General features: G+C 38.2%; 1 protein-coding gene across 4 annotated transcripts in view; it reads right to left on the reverse strand.

Moving 5' to 3' along the window:
• NKTR (natural killer cell triggering receptor) overlaps window positions 1–19,753 on the reverse strand; it is a 49,249-nt gene that overhangs the window by 3,323 nt on the left and 26,173 nt on the right. For 2 of the 4 annotated variants that reach the window (XM_055281218.2, XM_055281222.2), the window contains 10 exons: window positions 14,791–14,820; window positions 14,059–14,204; window positions 12,561–12,783; window positions 11,643–11,798; window positions 10,698–10,785; window positions 10,001–10,146; window positions 5,617–8,505; window positions 2,778–2,873; window positions 1,991–2,047; window positions 1,382–1,486 (listed from right to left, as the gene is read on the reverse strand). In XM_055281218.2, the coding sequence (XP_055137193.2) occupies window positions 1,382–1,486; window positions 1,991–2,047; window positions 2,778–2,873; window positions 5,617–8,505; window positions 10,001–10,146; window positions 10,698–10,785; window positions 11,643–11,798; window positions 12,561–12,783; window positions 14,059–14,204; window positions 14,791–14,820 (3,936 nt within the window). The remainder of the gene's footprint in view (window positions 1–1,381; window positions 1,487–1,990; window positions 2,048–2,777; window positions 2,874–5,616; window positions 8,506–10,000; window positions 10,147–10,697; window positions 10,786–11,642; window positions 11,799–12,560; window positions 12,784–14,058; window positions 14,205–14,790; window positions 14,821–19,753) is intronic. The other 2 variants (XM_055281221.2, XM_055281220.2) reach the window with 2 other exon arrangements.

Here is a 19,753-nt window from a genome sequence, read left to right on the forward strand (position 1 = left end):
GGACTTTTCGAAGCTGTTTTACATAAGTTGTAGTAATGTCAAGATTAAGATAAAATAAAGAAACATCACATCTTAGGAAATTTGTGTGAAATTCATTCACGCAAATGCTGGGACCACAAAAACAAAAAACCAATGAGCAGAATAGTTTCCCATGTTACCCAAAATGAGTATCAATATTTGAATAGATTACCTGAGAAAAGTAATGGGGAAAAGATGCACAAATAGTTTCATTAAAGGAATGGAAACCAAAATGGGGGTCCAATGAGGGGTGGAGGTGCCCCTGGGCATGAACAGGACCACTGGGATATTGAGTCAAGAGGACCTGATCATGGGTCCCATTCAGTTATTTTGAAAAACATTCATTGTGAGCCAGGCATTTTGCAAGATGCTGGGAACACACACACACACACACACACACACACACACACGAAACCAAGTATAGTTCTCTGGGGTTCAAGGACAGAACAGAATAGTCAGCAAGACAAGTAATTTAGGAGCAAGGGGAGCCACAGTAGGAGCAAAGGCTGTTTTAAAGGCACATGGGAGGGACCGTATCCTAGGATTAGGCATCAGGGAGGGCTGCCCAGGGACAGTGGAGATCTGCAGGGTAGATGGGAACTGGCCATTTCAAATGGCAAAAGAGGAGATGGTGAAGAGGACATGTGTGTCTCCAGGCAGAAGGAAAAGTCCCAACACTTTAAAGGAGGGAAGCCAGAAAGAGTGTGAGCTGGAGTTGGTGCTGAGGAGGCTGGACCTGATCATGAAAGCAGTAGGGAGTCCTTGAAGAGTTTCAAGCAAGGGAGTATCCAGATCATACTGATATTTACAAGCATCATTGTAGTTGCAATGGACAGGGGAAGGCAAGACCCAAAGCCACCAGAAAAGGACAGTACAAAAGTTAACATAAAGACTTTTGCAGAAGCCAAAATATGTTAAACATAATACATGTAATACATAAAAAATGTATTTTACTAAATAATTGACAACATATAAACCTCAATCCTGCTGCTGAAGCAAATGATATTATAAAAAAAATGAGAAACTGGCTACTGCTAGCAAGTAGTTCTATTTAAGCAAGTGGCCATGGTTTGGGTGGCCTTCTTTCTTTCCAAAAGAAAGGTCTGTCCAAGATATGTGAATATTTAAAAACCCATTTTAGATTCAAACATTAATAACAACCAACGAATATTACCTGGCAACTCTTAATATAAAAGCCACTTTTAGTGGCTGCTTGTGGGTTGTTCAGATTTAAAGGAAGAAGTATTTCTGTCCTTGGAAGGTTACACCACTTTCTCTTCCACTAGCAGCCCATCACCCTCCCACATCAAGTGCCCACCATGGCCTACAGTGCGATAAAGGACGATAAAGGAGAGAGACCCACCTGGACCGCCGATTATAACTTCTGCCTCGGTGGTAACTGTCACTTCTCTGGCTTCTACTTCGACTCCGACTCCTGCTATAGTAGCTATCATAGGTGTAGGACCTGCTTTAACGGCAACAACAAACACTAAATTTTCCCACTCAAATACTCACATGTTCCTATTTCTTTTTAGGATCTCAGGAGTGTTCTAGCTTAGAACATGGGCACTAGGTGACAGCGTGAGGATATATTTCCAAAACAAGTACTGGAAACATTTAACAATTGCCCCAAATGAGACTTTACCATAATTAAAGAGAAAAATGTTAATTCCTTTTCTGCATTGAAAAATATCACAAAATTAACGAGTTAATTTGAACCTGGTGAATCTTTGTAGGCAATTATATTCAATAAACACCTGCCATTACAATTTGATATTGTCATTTTTGACACTGGAGTACAATGGGCCAACAGATAAAACTTGTCAAACAGACCTCATTTAGAAAAGGTATGGTTTCAGGAGACAAATATATGCATTTAGTTACTCAATAAAATACCACTTTGAACGAACAGTTTATAAAACAAGATCTTTCCGTTCTGCCCCACTGTTGGTTTCCCAATCCCTGTTCGTACCTGGATCGACTGTGGGGATCATATGAGCTGCTCCTGGATCTGCTCCTGCTGGACGTCCTAATATTAATCACAGGAAAGACCATCAAGCAGGACAGGCTATACCAAATATCTAGACATTTATTTGCCCATCAAGGGAAAATACAGTGAAATCTCACAGCTACATTTGTTTTGTTTTCATATCAAAAGTATATTGGATTTTTTAAGAAGCCTGTTGGATTTCATAAGATCAAATTTTATGCAGTTCTTCTCTGAGATGCATATAAAGTCACTAGGGAGGCTCTAAACTGGGTGGAGTTAGGGGAAAGGTCTGTACAGGTAGGACATTTTTAAGTAAAGTGAAGTGACAGCAGTAGAAAATACCTCAGAGGCAAAAGAGGGAAAAAAGCTAAGAGAACTAGAAATCTGGGGCCACCCTTCCCACAATATATATACTTCTTCCTCTCGGTCCCCTCTCTACAATCTTCCTATCCCAATCTCTAACCCACGTCAAGAGGTGAATGCAGATGTAAAACTTAGGTTAAGGAAGTTCCATGTCGGGGAGGTGGAGGTAGGGATCAAGGCTTCTTAAATATTTCTACTGCTCCTCTTGCCTCACTCTGATAAGATCCCAACAGAGGAATAGTCAAGAATTCCACAGCTCTTTCACAGAAAAAACTACACGAGAAAATAGGTCAGTACTATATTCAGTAATGACATGATTCTTCTCAACAACTACCCCCTCTGCCTATGTAGCCTTAAAAAGCGGACATGATGGAGACCACATCACAGGGCGAGATCACAAGCTCACCTGTGACTTTTGTAACTCCGGTAGGAACTGCTCCGGCTTCTGGTTCGGCCTCTGCTGTACCATCCTCTGCTCCGACTTCTAGAGTAGCTTCTTGATCTACAATTAAAGCAATTGAAAAAAATATATAATTATGTTAACTCACCATGATATTAAAATTAATTACTGGTAGGGCAGGAAGGGGAAAACACAAGAAGAAAGGCCTCTCACAAACTCCTCACAGTGGATATGACAGTGTCAGCTAATGAGGAAATCTCAAAACAACCATGGTTAAAATCAAACAGAAGAAAATAAAGAAAAACAAGAAAAGGTTGGCACAAGTATGTTCATAGAAGCCTCATTTATAACACCAATAACACTGAGAAGAAAATAAACCAAATCTCCACTAATGGTAGAATGGGTTAAAAAAAAATTAAGGTAGAGACATATAATGAAATATTCTGAAGAAAATGAACTACAGCTACATGTATCAGCAAAGATGTATCTCTCGAACACAATGTTGAATGAAGAAGGCAAATGTAGAACATCTATATATATAAAAGTATTTTACTTATAAAAAGTGCAAACATAATATTGTATAAAGATAGAAACATTTGGGGTAAAGCTATAAAGAAAGACAACAAAATTATAACCAAAGTTTAGAATAATGGTTAACTTTGGGACACAGGTGTGCAACTAGGGGTGGCACTGGTACGTCAAAGCTCTATTTTTTTTTTTTTTTTTTTTTCTGAGAAGGAGTCTTGCTCTGTCGCCCAGGCTGGAGTGCAGTGGCGTGATCTTGGCTCACTGCAACCTCTGCTTCCTAGGTTCAAGCAATTCTCCTGCCTCAGCCTCCTGAGTAGCTGGGATTACAGACGCGCACTACCACGCCCGGCTAATTTTTGTATTTTTAGTAGAGACAGGGTTTCACCATGTTGGTCAGGCTGGTGTTGAACTCCTGACCTCGTGATCTGCCCACCTCAGCCTCCCAAAGTACTGGGATTACAGGTGTGAGCCACCACGCCCGGCCCAAATATCTATTTTTTAAGCTAGATGGCCGGTAGATGAGTATTATATATCTTTTTATACTTTTATCATTTTTTATGTCTAATACTTAATAAAACAAGCAAAAATGTAAGCAGTACAATTCTGCCCCTCTGCATTCACTTGGCTCCCCACCCTTCTCCCCTACTTTAAGCCTGTCATTCAGGAACAGAACAATACCTCTGTGTATAGGTGATATTATGTAATATCACCATAGGTTTTATTCAGTATGCACTTATGTTTTAGAAGACATGACCTGCTTCCAGTATATCTGCAAGAAAATGAATACATTATGTTCTAATAAGATTGTAGTCATTTATTCAACCAAAAATAATAAAGCCAGACCCTGTGAGGTGACTGAATGATGAGTAACACACAGTTCCTGACTTCAAGGAGTTCACAGCCTAATGGGGGTGTCAGGCCCAGGCAGGTAACCAAAATAGGGAGGCAGGGCAGCACCCAGGCTTATCCATCTCAGTCTACTACCTGTTAGCTGCATAGCCTAGAACAAGTCCCTTAGCCTTTCTATGCCTTGCTGTCTTCATTACAAACTGAAATACCACCCACTCCAAGGTAGAGGTGGGAAGGTAAATGAGAAGAGTGGCCAGCATCACGAATAGCTCAGAGCTGTCTCTGTGTAAATGGATCATAAGCAGACAGGAAGCTGGAGTCACTCAATAGGCAACTGCATCTATCAACAGGAACTCAGAGAGAAAAGGCCACGAGGAGGAAGAGAAGCCTATAACACAAGGATGAAATGGCCTGAGTGGGAGAAAGGAGAGCTAGCAGAGGGCTCCAGAAGTGAGGCTGAATATATGCCATGGCACTGGCCATCAGAAGTACCTGAAAGTCTTAGTCAGTAAACTAAGAGATGCAGGGAGGGGAAGGCACAGAAGGCAGCAAGCACACAGCCGATGAGAAAATGGGAGACCGAGTATAGATGGCATGTGGCGGTTCCTTTTTTAAGAAGTCTGGGTAGACAAGGGAAGAAAGACTGATGAATAACTAGAAAGGAAACAAATGTCAAAGATTCTTATGGTATTTTCAGTCAAATGATGAATATCAAGCACAATAAAATAAGGGATATGAGTAATTAAGAAACAGGTAAAACCATAAAATATTTACAAGAAAAAGAATGCAACACAACTGCTTACTAACTTCCTATTACCATCACAAATATTTTTAGTTTTTAATTCTCATCTCTGTGTTATCCATTCTATGCTGACAACAAGTTATGATGCAATTTATAACAATAACAAAAAACCTTTTCATGAAGGTGGAGTGACAAAGATGAGAAAAAGGTGTTTTAAATTCTTTCATTGCTTTTCAAACAACAACAAAAATCTAAAGATGATCATTTTTATCCCCCATCTACCCCCCATCTAAGATGCATGTCTTGGGCAGGTAACTTTGTCTCTCTGGCCCTCACCTTCCACATGTGTAAAATGGAAGGTTAGATTAATGATCTGCAAATTCTATATAATCTGTCAATTCAGGATTCCCTTCTAAGGCATCACTGACTGGCAAGAAGCAGCCTCACACCTTTAAAGATGGAAAATTTACCACCTATCATGGGAACTCATTTCTACTGACAGAGAGCTTTAAACTGATAGTAATTGAGTTTTGTAAACCCAGCCCAAATTTCTCCTCCTGAGATTCCCTCTGCCTAAGTTCTCAATCTACTCTCTGAATCACACAAGACTTCTTATTCCTTTCAGATATTTGGAAATAGTGATTCTGTCCCTAATTCTGATATTCTTCCAAGCTAAACAATAACAGACTCTCCTTGGGAGAAGAAAGGAAAGAGAATATTGCTCACCGATAAGATGATGTGGAACTTCTCGATCGACTTCTTGAGTGACTATAGGAGACAGACCTTGTTCTGTGTCTTGACTTGGTTTCAGATTTACTTCGAGATCTGCTTGGACTCCTGGACTGGCTATCATCATCCCGATGAGGCGTCTGCTCATCACTTGAACTCTCCTGATTTCTTGGTCTACGGTTTAAGCGTGCTGTCTTTCTTACTTCATCAAAGAGAGACCCAGGCCGAACTTTATTTTTGCTTTTAATTTCTATTCTCAAGCCTTGCGGTTTCATTTCAGGCACAGTGGTCAACACCTTAACTTCCACAGCACTGGATGTGGCAGCAGTAGGTGCTGCCAGGTTCCCCACACCTTGCAGGGGCTTCCATTTCTTATCAATGAGGTTGATCTGGCTCTTCTCAGCCACCTCCTTCTTCCCGGTACTTTCTCCAGCACTAGCCAAGCTAGCAGAGCCGCTGTCCTGTTTCCCCACTTCACCTGACACTTTACTTTCGGACATGCTGCTTTCCTGTTTTACTACCTCTGCTTGAGGATGTTCCGTTGCCACATGCTGCTTCAAAACAATGTTTGTATCTGGGCTATCAAGCCGTGCATTTCCTAGAGGGGAAGTCTCCTCTACCTTTGCTGGGGAACTCCTATCAGGAGTACAGATCTCCATGTTGTCATCTGTTTGAAGCACATCTCCCACTCCATTGGGAACACTTTCTTCAACATGCTGAATGTTTTGTAAACAGGCCACATTTTCCTCAGTATTTAAAGCTGTAGGAGAAATACTGAGTTTACTATCATCTTTAGTAAACTGATCAAGATCTGATGAAACAGTCACTGTATTATGTTTACCTGAAAGGTTGCCCTCTTCACTGGATTTCTCAGTTTTTGGAATATTATCTTTTATGGTTTCACTGTTTTCAGAAACTTTTTTCTCTTTTGATTCCTGAGTAACTTGCTTGTCATCAATCTCTTCCTCCTCCTCTTCACCAAATTCTAGTGGAGGCTGCCAGTGAAATGCTTGCTTTCGTTTTGGAGCCTTGTGCTTTTTGTCTTTTTTCCCTTTCAATTTCTCTTTCACTTTTTTGGTGTGTTCTCTTTTAAGATTTTCCTTTGACCCATGTTTGTGCTTTTGTGGCTTTCCCCTATTGTTTTCCGCATTGGAACAGGACCCCTCAGAGTCAGAAGTTGATGTGCGCTGTTTGCTTGATTTCCAAGCACCATTATCTTCAGGCAGTGAAGTATTTGCGGACGACTTGGTTGTGGGTTTGACTTTGATGTGAATTTCACTAACCTCTGATTCAGAATCGGATGTGGCCTCACCTTCCTCCTTGTCAGAGGATGGACGGGAGTCATTTTTACTGTTTTTAGTTACATCTCGTTCTGAATTTGACTCAGAGTCCCATTTACTACCAGCATAATTCTTCCTTTTGGGCTTACTGCCATTTCTAAGGTGATCAGAAAGATTCTCTTTCAAAGTCCTTTTTTTTGAATGAGGGCATTCCCATTCAGGCTTGCATTTTTCTTCACCTCTGTTTTTTTCTTGTTTATTATGTGTTCTTTCCATTTGGCCCTGCTTCTCTTTTTCCTGGGCTGACTGTGTGGCCTGAACACTTGACTGCTCACTGTCTGAAGAATAATCTAAAGATGATCTGCTCTCGCTATACTTTCTCACACATGAAGACCTGTCTCTACCTTTGACATATTTACTGTGAAGTGTCTTTTCAGAGCTGCTGCTATGCTTTTTATGTGAAACACTATTTTTTTTCCCACTGGATCTAAGTCTCCTCTTAGCTCGCCTTCCATCATCACTGCTAATAGAAGTATATGAAGATGATCTACTACACTGTGAATGATCACTGTATTTATTTCGTGAATGAGATCTAGATGATGGAGACCTAGACCTTGAATGTGAACTAGCTAGACTACGTGATCTTGTATATGATCTGGAATAAGATCTACTCCTAGAAGATCTACTCCTTGACCTTGGTGAGCTTTCTGAACTTCTATCACTGTATTTTGAATAAGTGCTCTGATCACTTTCTGAATTTTTTTCTCTTTTATGGTAGGATGATGAGCTACCAGTCTCTTTAATATTTGCTAAACTGTAAGTGCTTTGGATGGGTAGCAAATGGGTTGTTTTAGCTTTCATTTCCTGAATTCGCTCATAAGAGGGCTTCCAAGGTTTCTGTCCAGGCTTCCATCTTGAAGGGGGGGGACTGTCACTCAGTGGTATTACAGGAATATTTTCTGCTACAACTGGTTGTACTATTACATTTTCATTTTGTGCCATGGTTGCTCTTAAAGGTTCTATTTTAACTGGTTTATTTTCACTTAACTGAGAAGCTGTTTTTCTTGGTGATTTTGATGCTCTCTTTCGGTGCCCAGACTTGGAACTAGATCTGGACTTTGATCTACTTCGAGAATGTGATGAGGACTTTGACGTGGTCCTTGATCTTGAGCTTCCTCTAGAATAAGACCGTGAGTGAGATTTTGATCTGTATGAGTCTCTGCTGGAATGGGTTAAAGAGCTCTGGACATCCTTATCAGATTTAGACCAGTCTCTCTTTGATGAGTGATGAGACGATAATGAGGAAGAACGAGAACTCCTTTCTCTATCACAAGAGGATTTCATTCTTCGAGTGGAAGATTTTGAGGATTCTATGTCAGATGGTATAAGAATCCTTCTCTTCTTTGTTTGTTTGTGTCTTCTGCAGTGTTTCTGCTTTTTCCCTTTCTTTTTATGCTTAACCTTTTTTTCTTTTCTGCGTTTTTTATGGTGGCCATCAGAGTGTCTTGCTGTACTAAGGTCTGAATAATATCCATTATAGGACCATGATCTGGATCTCTGAGACAAGCTTCTTTCATCCCATCGGCTTGAACAGGGGTCACTTAACCTATAGAAAGGACATAATATTCATGCGGTGATTTATAAGCATGTTTTCTACACCTTAAGACACAGCTTTGTTAACAACAAAGTTCCTGACCCCATTAACACTTCAAGCACATGCAGGAAGCATGAATCAGTTATAGACCTGGTCTTGTTATACTTTCAGAGACACACACTAAGAACTACTAACAAATTCACTTACAAAAGGATTTTTTTTTTTTAAGCTAAGCTAACACTTCAAAGAACCTTACATTTGTTAGGAAAATGTTTTTGAAAACCAAACCAACTAATCACAAGGACACTGCTGAACTAAATCACAAGAGTTCCTGGCTGTTACCTGCTCACAACCCTCTGCCTCTAGGAACAGTTTTTGAGGGTGAGTCAAACCAAGGTCTCAAACAATTTGTTGATTTTCTGAAGATGCAGGATAGCTGCTTGAAACTAGCATGAAGCTTGTTTTTTCTCCACCTCACAGAGGTAATCCAGATTTCCCCTACGACTGTAAACTACTCAAAACAGAAATTGAGGAAAAAGTACACGAAAACAGATACAGGCTTTACAATCTGAGTGTTAATGTCAAGGCTCAGAATTGAAAGTCCTCAGCACCACTGTGTCTGAGCCACTTCTACACAGCAGATGCATTCCTTTTCCTCCTTTTCCCAATTCCAAACCACTCTGCAGGATGTCCCTAGAGAAAAAGAGAATACTACCATGGAAGATTACACAGGGTCCCATTAGTATATTTTTCACTAGCTATTCTGGGGCCTGTCCCCTTCCTAAAATAAATATTCCACTGTGGGACATCACTGAAGGTAAGAGATGTGTACACTTCTAAAAAAGCAAGTCTCTGTGATCAAAAGTCAACATGCACACCAAGTGCAGGTTTTCCTATTTACCAATGAACTCATCAGTGACCTGGCTGGCTAGGAAGGAATCTGCTATATAATTTCTAAGTCCTAATTATTTCTTTTCTTTTTTTTTTTTTTTTTTTTGATACGGAGTCTCACTCTGTCACCCAGGCTGGAGTGCAGTGGCGCGATCTTGGCTCACTGCAAACTCTGCCTCCTGGGTTCATGCCATTCTCCTGCCTCAGCTTCTTCGAGTAGCTGGGACTACAGGTGCCCGCCACCACGCCCGGCTAATTTTTTGTATTTTTAGTAGAGATGGGGTTTCACCGTGGTCTCGATCTCCTGACCTCGTGATCCGCCGGCCTTGGCCTCCCAAAGTGCTGGGATTACAAGCGTGATTTCTAAAATTGACTAAGAGGTCATTAAAAGACACAGGTTTATAGTTTTTGTTAAGGAAAACAGGATTTTGATTTAAAAGCCCAACTAGTTAAGAGTACTACTTTCACCAAGTAGTCCCAAATGTATTTCCTTTGGTCCCAGTCTGACTGTGAATCTTTCACTGAATCTTTAATGAAAAGTCCAGAATTGTATCCAATCCCTTTAACATTTAAAGTTTAACAGACACAGGATTGTGCTTATACTCAAAGTTCTTACTTATCTCCTTTACTCCATTTTTCTCCACTAGGTGGTCTATACGCTCTTAATCTCTGCATTTCCTCTTTCCAGTGAGGAGGAGTTTCACTGCTGTCATCATCATCTGACTCAGAACAGGATCTTGATCTTGGAGGTGTGTGATAGCGCTTTAAAAACAAAGATAATACTGTTTTTAAAAATGCCGCTCCACGACAGTCTGCTATGTGACAGAGTTAAGTAAAAGACCCAATCTCAGATCATCCCATCAAAGGTAATGATTTAAGTTACCAAAAGGATGGTCTAAAGTTCTTTTTTTTTTTTTTTCAACTTTTACTTTAGGTTCAGGTGAAGTTATTTCAAACAAGGCATTAAAAGAGATGGGCAAGGCTGAGATTCACCTGTAATCCACATAAAATTTTCCTCTTTAAAGTCTTAATGATTTCTCAGCATACTCACTGATGGTTTCACATGTTCCTCCTTTCATACTCAATTAAACCCATTCAAACACAGCAGTATACTTTGATCTAACAGCAGTATACTTTGATCTAACAGCAATACACTTTGATCTAACAGCAATACCTTCCCATAACCATGGAAAATACAATTAGTTCCTTGAACAGATTTTGTATTATATCTAAAATTAAAGCTAGGACTTTGACAATAGGTAAAAAATTTTTTATTAGATACATAATTTCAAAAAAAGTCTTATCACACATACAATTGTGCCCCTTCCTTTAATCTTCCGTCCAGACTTTGATACAGATGGTTTCTGATCACTTACAACGGGTGCAACATCAGGAATCTTCCTAGGAGAAGAAGATTGTGATGAAAATTAAAAATAAGCAAAGAAGCTAGAATTTATAATAATGAAAACACATTATGTTAAGCTATTAATTCAAAGATACATGCCATTTTGCAATAACTTTTTAAAACAAGACCATATCAGGCTTTAAAAAATATTTAATGAACTAAATGATAATTTTATGCAGAGAACTAATTATAAACAAGGACTCTTATAGTTTTCAGCTTTCAAAATAACTCTTCATAGGGAACTTATCAATGACACCAGCCATTATGGTATTTCTGTTCACGAAACATTTTCTTTTAATAATTCTAAACTTGAGACTAATACAGAAAATACATTAAATACTATTTTCTCGGACCAAATCTAAAGCGACACATTCACTTTTCCAATGCAGAGAAGTAATCGTTGAACAAGTTAACAAAAGTAACTTATTTATGATACTAAATTGTATCTCCAATCATCATGCAATTAATTATGCACTATTCAAATTGGAACCCATGCTTCATCACTCAAATGGATCCAAAGAATTCAACTAACTCTCTATTCTGATAACTAAAACCTCACCCCTCTAATAAAAGGCAAAGGCAAGATCAGGAATAAAATCTTTCCAGATCATCAATAAGGGCCTGACCAACTTGCCCAACTAGAATGTGAATTCTGAAAGGTAGGGTACATATCACTCAATAATCTGGTATCCCCCATATTTCCTACATATCGTTCATTAATCTAATACTCCCATACTATCTTTCAATGTGCTTCAAACATGGATCATGCTCCATACATGAGTGTGGAATGCAATGAGCTGACGGAACTGTGTATCAGAGAAATAAAAATAAATAGTTTAGTCATCCTACTTACAGTTCAGGTTCTGCAGTAACAACAGGCATATCTCTTCTCAGTAAAAATCGGTTCTCAGGCACTGGAGGAATCTCTTCTGGGCGGACCACAGGTTTTTCCCTTTTAGCACTGGAATCAACTGACCTTTTTTCATTGGTATCACTCCTCTCAGAGTGACTTAGAACAAACCAAGTCACTGATTAAAATGTATAATGTTTGCATTTCATAATAAAAGCACATAAAACAACAGCATAATTAACGACAGCTTACAAGTCTCACTCAAAAGAGTTATATGATTTTCACAAACAGAACAATATCAACCCAGTGAAAAACCCAAAGACTAGAATTTTGATAGGAAAATTGTTAAATGATCCTAACTTTTTTTGTAAGAGTTCCAGGAGGCCAGGCAGTGTGGCTCACACCTGTAATCCCAGTACTTTAGGGGTCTTAGGTGGGAGGATTGCTTGAGGCCAGGAGTCAGAGACCAGCCTGGTCAACATAGTGGAAGACCCTGTCTCTACAAAAAATTTAAAAATTAGCCAAGCATAGTGGTATATGCCTGTAGTCCTAGCTACTCAGGAGGCCGACACAGAAAGATCTCTTGAGCCCAGGAGGTGGAGGATGCAGTGAGCTATAACTGTGTCACTGTATTCCAGCCTGGGTAACAGAGCAAGACCCTATCTCTTAAAAAAAAAAAAAAAAAAAAAAAAGAGTTCTTAGGACTATTTTCACCCGAAAACTGAAAACACACAAATCTTTGAAATGAAATGCCTACACTACCTACTCCTAGATTTGCCAGATTTCAATTTAGATGAAGTTTAAAAAACGCTATCCTTTTTCAATAACAGGTAATAAAATTGAGTTTATAGAATTATACATACTTTTCCCATTCCAGAGTGTTTGTTTTTGGGTAAGAGTACATTGGTGTTTTACACGTACCCTTTTGGGTTCATTACATGTTTATTCCTTGGCTCTTCTGAACTGCTTGCTTCCTTTCGCCTCTTTTTAGAACGTTTAACTTTTGGCCTCCTCTTATGTTTCCTCCTTCTGCTTCTCTCATGTTCAATTTCACTTTCTGAAGATGATTCTGAAGAGGAGGAGGAATTGGAAGAGGAATCCGACTCTTCTGAATGAGTTGGTTTCTTCCTTTTTTTCTCAAAAACTTTTAAGAAACATTAATAAAAACATTAGTACTAAATTCAGTGCCTACCTTTAAGAGTAAAAAATGTGATTACTGAATATCATAAAATACGCTTTACATACAGCAAACAAAAAATGAAATGTAGAGTTTTTTTCAAGTTTATAATAAAATTACTGGCAAGATTGTAAGGTAATAAGTCCCTTGTCTTTATGAAGCCTATATTCTGGTTGGGTCAAGTAACAAGAAATAGGTCCGGTGCAGTGACTCGTATCTGTAATCCTAGCACTGTGGGAGGCCAAGGTGAGCAAATCACTTGAGGTCAGGAGTACGAGACCAGCCTGGCCAACATGGTGAAACCATGTCTCTACTAAAAATAACAAAAAATAGCCAGGCATGGTGGTGCATCCCTATAATCCCAGCTACTCCAGAGGCTGAGGCAGGAGAATCACTTGAACCCAGGAGGCGGAGGTTGCAGTGAGCCGAGATAGTGCCACTGCACTCCAGCCTGGGTGACAGAGCAAGACTCTTGTCTCAAAAAAAAAAAAAAAAAAAGAATTGCATAATATGACAAATAATAAGTGCTAAGACAGAAAAACAAAGCAGTGTAAAGGGAATAGGAAGATTAGAGGTAGTTTAACATAACATTTGAACAGAGACTTAAGAGCAAGGGACAGTGTCATGCAGATATCTTAACAAAGGGTATTCCAGACAAACAGAATAGGCAGCACAAAGTCCCTGAGTGGTTGGCATGTATGAAAACAGGTCAATGTGCCTGGAAGGCAATGAATAAGGGAAAAGAGTTTAGAGAGACAGCAGAGAGCCAGACCAGCCAGGGCCTTAGAGACCACCGTAAAGACTTTTGCTTTGGATGATTGAAGAAGGGAGTCCTTGGAGGGTTCTGTGCAGGCGTGACATGAATGCAAACTATGGTTCAAAGGGATCACTCTGGTTGCTGTTAAGAACAGACCATAGCGGGCCTAGGATATAAGCAATGAGACCAGTTAGGAAGCTATTGTTGCTGACAAAAGATTATAGGACACAGGCAAGGTAAACAGTTACGACGCTACGGCAATAATCCAGACACAAAATACTGGTGGTGTGGATCAGGCTGGTGACAAGGAAGTAAGAAAAAGTAAGATCTGACAAGATATGCTAAAAGATTAAACATGTAGGGTATGATTCAGGGGCACCAAGGGCTATTGCTATCCCACTAGCTCCACTACTCAAATCTAGTTACAGTCTTCATCAACGCTTTACCTGCATCTTAGCTTCATCTACTGTCAAAAAACCTCTTACCATCTTTTATTGATTTTGTGGCAAGTACTCCACAGTCAATAACTCGCACATCTGCATATGGTCTGCTTGCAGCATCGGTCTTCAGATTTTCAATTTGTTCGATTACTTCAAAACCAGAAATAACCAGTCCAAAGACGACATGCACCCTGTCATAATACAAATTCAAGAAACAACTGGTTTGATAATTAAGCTATAAACAGCAATCAAGACAATTAACTGTAATCAATGACATGTCCACAGACCTGAAAATAAAACCAAACTGTTTGTTGTATGAAGCAACTAGAATGGAATGAGAACTTGAAATCTGCTTCATAAAAGTAAACGATTATGCAAACTGGGCCTCAGTTTTCTGCCTTTAAAACAATGGTTCTTAACCATTTTAGGGTAAAGAGTCTGGTAACATTCAGACTTCGCTTGGTACTTGGGAACCTTCCTTACAGGGATACATGAAATTGTACTACTTACTATCCAACCCATTTTGGAAAACTAAAAAAAAAAAAAAAGAATTATATTGCTGAGAAGCCCATCCATGAGCACAGATTGACTCCTTCAGTGACATGAGAGCCATGGGGTCTCAAAACGACTATATTCTGTGGTCCTAAGGAATAGCTTTTGCTATGAGATTAAGCCAGACATCAAGAGTGCTCCCTTGAGGGCTCAACCATGGTCCAATCTCTCTTTATGGCTGGCCACCCAAACACTTCCCCAATGTAGTAAGAATGTAACTCTTACCCATCCAGGTGTGGAGCAGGCTTTGTGGTACTACGTAATAAACATCAACACAAAGATGATGTCAAACACGATGTGTTCAGGTGAAGAGAGCAGAAAGGTTTAAACACAGCATGTAGAGAACAAAGAAGTAAAGATAAAAAGATAGGGGAAAAAGTTAAACATGATATATATCTAACCTTAAAAACCCCAAAACAGCAATAGTAGCCACCTTACTAATTTAAAAAACTCAAGATTATAATGAATTACAATCATCTCTATTAGACTATATGTATGTATACATACGAAATCAGTTTGACTTGTAGCCATAAATACATAGCATGAATACACATAAAAATTAAAGTTACTCTCAACTCCAAAACAACAAAACAAAACACTTAAAAAAAAAAAACCCTCAAAATTTATCAGCGTAATTAAATAAGAAAAGCACTTCCTATTTGCCCTATGGAAAGAAAGTGTGATTAACATTTGCCCCACACACTTAAATGTTTTCTTATTTGTTATTTCTCATTCTGAGTCAGTCCACATTTTTAGGCAGGCAGAGGTAGGTCTTAGGAGTTCTGTTTCCAGAATTCCTGCCCATCTTCCTTCACCCAAGGTGAAGCTCTGACACAGCAACTCTGAAAATGCCACAGGGAGAAAAGCTTCAATCTGCCATCCCTTCTGACAGCAAAAAGTAATGATGGATAACATTACAGACATTTTAAATTTCCTTGGCCCAGAAAACACCCAACCGGCTTCTTCTACAGTCACCAACTGTCAGACAGTCACTCTTGGGAAGCCTACAGGGTATATTTGGTTAAGATATTTTGAACCCAAGCTAGTTTTCCCACAGCATTTTCACAGATCTTCACATTATATGAATTGCAGTGGAAAAAATTCAAAAGCAGATAATTAGACTCAGGATTATATACCACAAGCATCTTGATTTATAAGAATGAGAAATAGATATTTAAGAGATAGAAAACAGAAATCTGAAAGAGAGAAAAATATCACTAGATGTCAGGCCATGTTAAAGCAGTCAACTGTACTAGAAGCTCCCATATAAATTTTTGTATTCACTTTAAAGCAATTTTAAGACATGTAAGTGAACAAAACCCAGTTTTTAACCTTCGTAACAATGCTAAAAACAATCCTTATTCTGCAAGGATTTGTAATGCTTATACTTACATTAAGAATATTCAGTTCTGTAAGAGCACTACAGAATTTAAAAAAATTAAAATGTCAACTTAAGTTCCAGAATTTTAAAGGAAATATTAAGTTTTAAAAGCAGAAATCTCAAATATTCCTTAGAAGACTGAAAAGTGGAAATTCATGCCAATGTAATTATAAAAATAAAAACAGGCAACAAAAAGAAAACAGAACAAAAAACTATCTGGTGAATTAGTGAGCCACTAGTGTTTAAACCATTAAACTAGCATCCAGAAACCACCTTGGATGGTAACTTCAAGATAGAAATGTGCTTTAATTATAAAACTTTACCAAAGTACACTAAAGACAAGAAATTGGTACAGAAGCTAGTGATTCTATTATATGAAAGATGTAAAGAGTGCTTTTATTTTTATTTGTTTGTTTATCTTGAGATGGAGTCTCACTCTGTTGCCCAGGCTGGAGTGCGATGGCACTATCTCGGCTCAACGCAACCTCTGTCTCCCGGATTTAAGTGATTCTCCTGCCTCAGCCTCCTGAGTAGCTGGGATTACAGGCATGCACCACCAGGCCCGGCTAATTTCTGTAATTTTAGTAGAAACAGGGTTTCACCCTGTTGGCCAGGCTGGTCTCAAACTCCTGACCTCAGGTGATCCACCTGCCTCAGCCTCTCCAAGTGCTGGGATTATAGGCGTGAGCCACCACGCCCGGCCAAGAGTGCTTTTAAAAAAGTAAATTTTTCTACAATGTAAGGGATCAGCCCCAAATATGTAGAAGTAAAAACAATGTACGGTTTCCTGATTAGACACATTCCTTCTCCTTCTTTGATCCTTTCTCCCGTAACTCACAGATCCTGTAGTACTGGGGAAAGCCTGCAAATTTTTCTTAAAACATAGAGAGCCCAATTCAATTTGCCATCTTGGCTAATAGAAAGGCTGTAAAAACCACCTTATGGCAAACCTTTGGAGAAAATGGTGAAATAAAACATTCCAGAGTAGTGTAGTGATGCAGCAACATACTACTTGAGACTCAATTTGAGGATGGAATAGCTATCTTTATGACATTCAAGTTTAGTTTTTAATTCAAATGAAAATTGCCAAGAACAGGCAAACTTGGTCCTTTATAGTAGTAGTGCAGAAAACAAATGAAGATAGGAATGACTCTTTCAAGGACAACTCAGCCTGCCCATAGTGCCTAAACCTGATGTGAATGATTTAAGTCCATTACTTGCATCTGCAACTCAAGATACAGAAATATAAGTCTGTACTTTAATTGGATTAGATTACATATTAAGAATACTAAAAGTGTTTAACAAAAAGAAGCCCTCTGGGGTTCTCAACCTACATTCCAGGAGTAGAAATCTCAATGTAAAGCAGGGTTACTGGCACTTGGCTAGTATGTGGATGAAAAGAGGACATTAGCCAAAGAGGGTTACAAAAGGATGGAGAGAAATAATACGCACAGTCCAGACCATCCAATTCTACTAAAAGAGGCAGAGAGCTCATCTCACTAACTCTTAATCTTTCAAAACTTTCAATTAAAAAAAAATTGCATTGATCTTAAAAGCAGCTGTTTAAAGAGCTGTGCAATGGTGACACATGCTCAGTAAGTTAAGGCCAGAGGCTATAAAAAAGGTTTAAATTTATATATGCTTATGAAAACATACCTAAAAAAGAAAAAACCACAAAGAACATTTCAAATTATAAAACCTTTCAATATTTATGCATTTCTATTTTTTTCTTGTACTTAAAGACAGTGATTTTTCAGTTTCCCTGACCCCTGAATCTACTTTAAAAAACATGTGTGCAAGGTATTTAAGCTTTATAAATCCTAGAAATTGACAAGTGTCACTGCTACTCCAAAAACAATCCATAGTTTTATACCATTATCAGAGAACCTTTTGCCCTTACACAGAAATGACTAATTCCACACTGAAATGAGAACTAAAACCACACTATAAACTAATAACCCCACTCCCCCACCAGAAGATGTACAGGAACTTGGTGGAAACAAGCCACTGAAGTTAAAATATAGTTCCCAGGATTAACCATGAAAAATAAAATGCACTTGTTTTACATGTACTGCTGCTATACAGATAAAGCAGAAAGTTTTTTTTTTTTTTTCTTAAAATGTTTCAATGCACATAACAATAGAATTAAAGAGATAAAGGCAAAGAGAGAGAGCCTTAGAGTAATGAGACATTACCTTTGGAGCGCACGGTGTAACACTCTTTCTGTAAATTTTACACAAAAATGGCAAGAAATAAATTGTAATACACTTTTAAGACAAGACTGAATCTATGTTTTAATATCAATATAACTGAAATTAATTATTTTCAAGTTTTATGCAGAGCAAGAAAGCTTTTTTAAATGGAGGGCTCTAAATTTTCTTTCATATGGGATATTTACGTAGAGATGAATTATGCTTAAGAAAAGCTTCGTGGCTAAGTGGGAATCTATTTAGATCCTTAATATTGTAACATAGAGTGACAGTAATAGCTATTAACATATTACATTTCCTTTCACAAATCCCAGAAATTAGCTAAGACAACATTTTCTCAAAAGAGAATAGTGTATCTTGCATACATACATAAATATAAAACTCTGAATGCCCAGGAGCAGTTACTACAGTTGAAAGCAAAAATTTCATTAGAAAAAAGTGAGTTAAGATCATCCAAAACAAAATTGCAAGGAACTTTTAACTAACTCACATCAAATAGTTAAAGAACCTTTCATGCTTCTACATTTGAAACCTTTGTTTGGTGACATACCACAACAGACTACTTTCAGAAGTTAATGAGCAAATGTTTGGACCCTAGTTACTATTCAGTGACATTAGATACACATTGAAGTTAAGTCACTGAACATAATAATAAAGCAGCATAACTACAATTTTAGGGACCTTCTCAGAGAATAAAAAGGCAAGAGAGATGAAAGCCTAAGTGCAGTCAAATCTTAGCCACAATATCTTCTTTTCCTGTCTAATCTCTGATTTTTCCCATTATGAAGATTTTTTTTTGGAGAACATACACTGACCAATTTTTATCTATATTTAAACAAATCTACCACTACTCAGATCAAAATACTATTATACCATGAACAAAATGCTTTTTATAAGAGTTTTGAATGTAATAAATCTTGAAATATTTAAAAATAAGCTTAAAATTATCATAAAGGCATTGACAACATGAATAAGTGTCAAAAAAGAACATAATGTTTGAAGTAATGTGGAGTTTTCAACGAATGTTGCAAAAAAAAAAAGTGACTGTAGGTGTAAAGTAGTACAGAAGAGGGAAATAAAAATAACTTCTGTCCACTTTAGCTTTTAACATGCAATGCTTTCTCTTCAACTCCTGAAACTATCACGCTGTCAGGGAAGAGGCACCAAATTGTACAGAATGACAACACTTGTGTAAGGGTAATGGAAACTAACCAAGCCACCTGACAATGCTCTACCCATGTGTTCCAAAAGTCACCAAAATAGAAGTGCTTTCTAAAATTCAGCACTAATGTTAATACACACAAAACATTACTAGATAAAAAATTTCTTCCACATTGCTAGCACGTAAGTCACATAAACATTAAGTTATTAAGCCTGGATGTTAGGGATGACACTTGATATTCAGAGAATTTGGTTTATGGCTAAGTTTCATGAACATCTTTGCTCATGAAAAAATCTGAAATTAACTTATGAAGGTATTACCCCAAAAAGAGGAAGGAAAAAGCTAGAGCTTCTCAGGTTATTAACACTTACTAGCATTTCTTCTTACATAAATTTATGGATATGTGGGTAGAAAAAGCATTTCTACCCCGAATCT

This window comes from Symphalangus syndactylus, chromosome 1 (assembly GCF_028878055.3).
Source record: "Symphalangus syndactylus isolate Jambi chromosome 1, NHGRI_mSymSyn1-v2.1_pri, whole genome shotgun sequence".
Lineage (NCBI taxonomy): Eukaryota > Metazoa > Chordata > Mammalia > Primates > Hylobatidae > Symphalangus > Symphalangus syndactylus.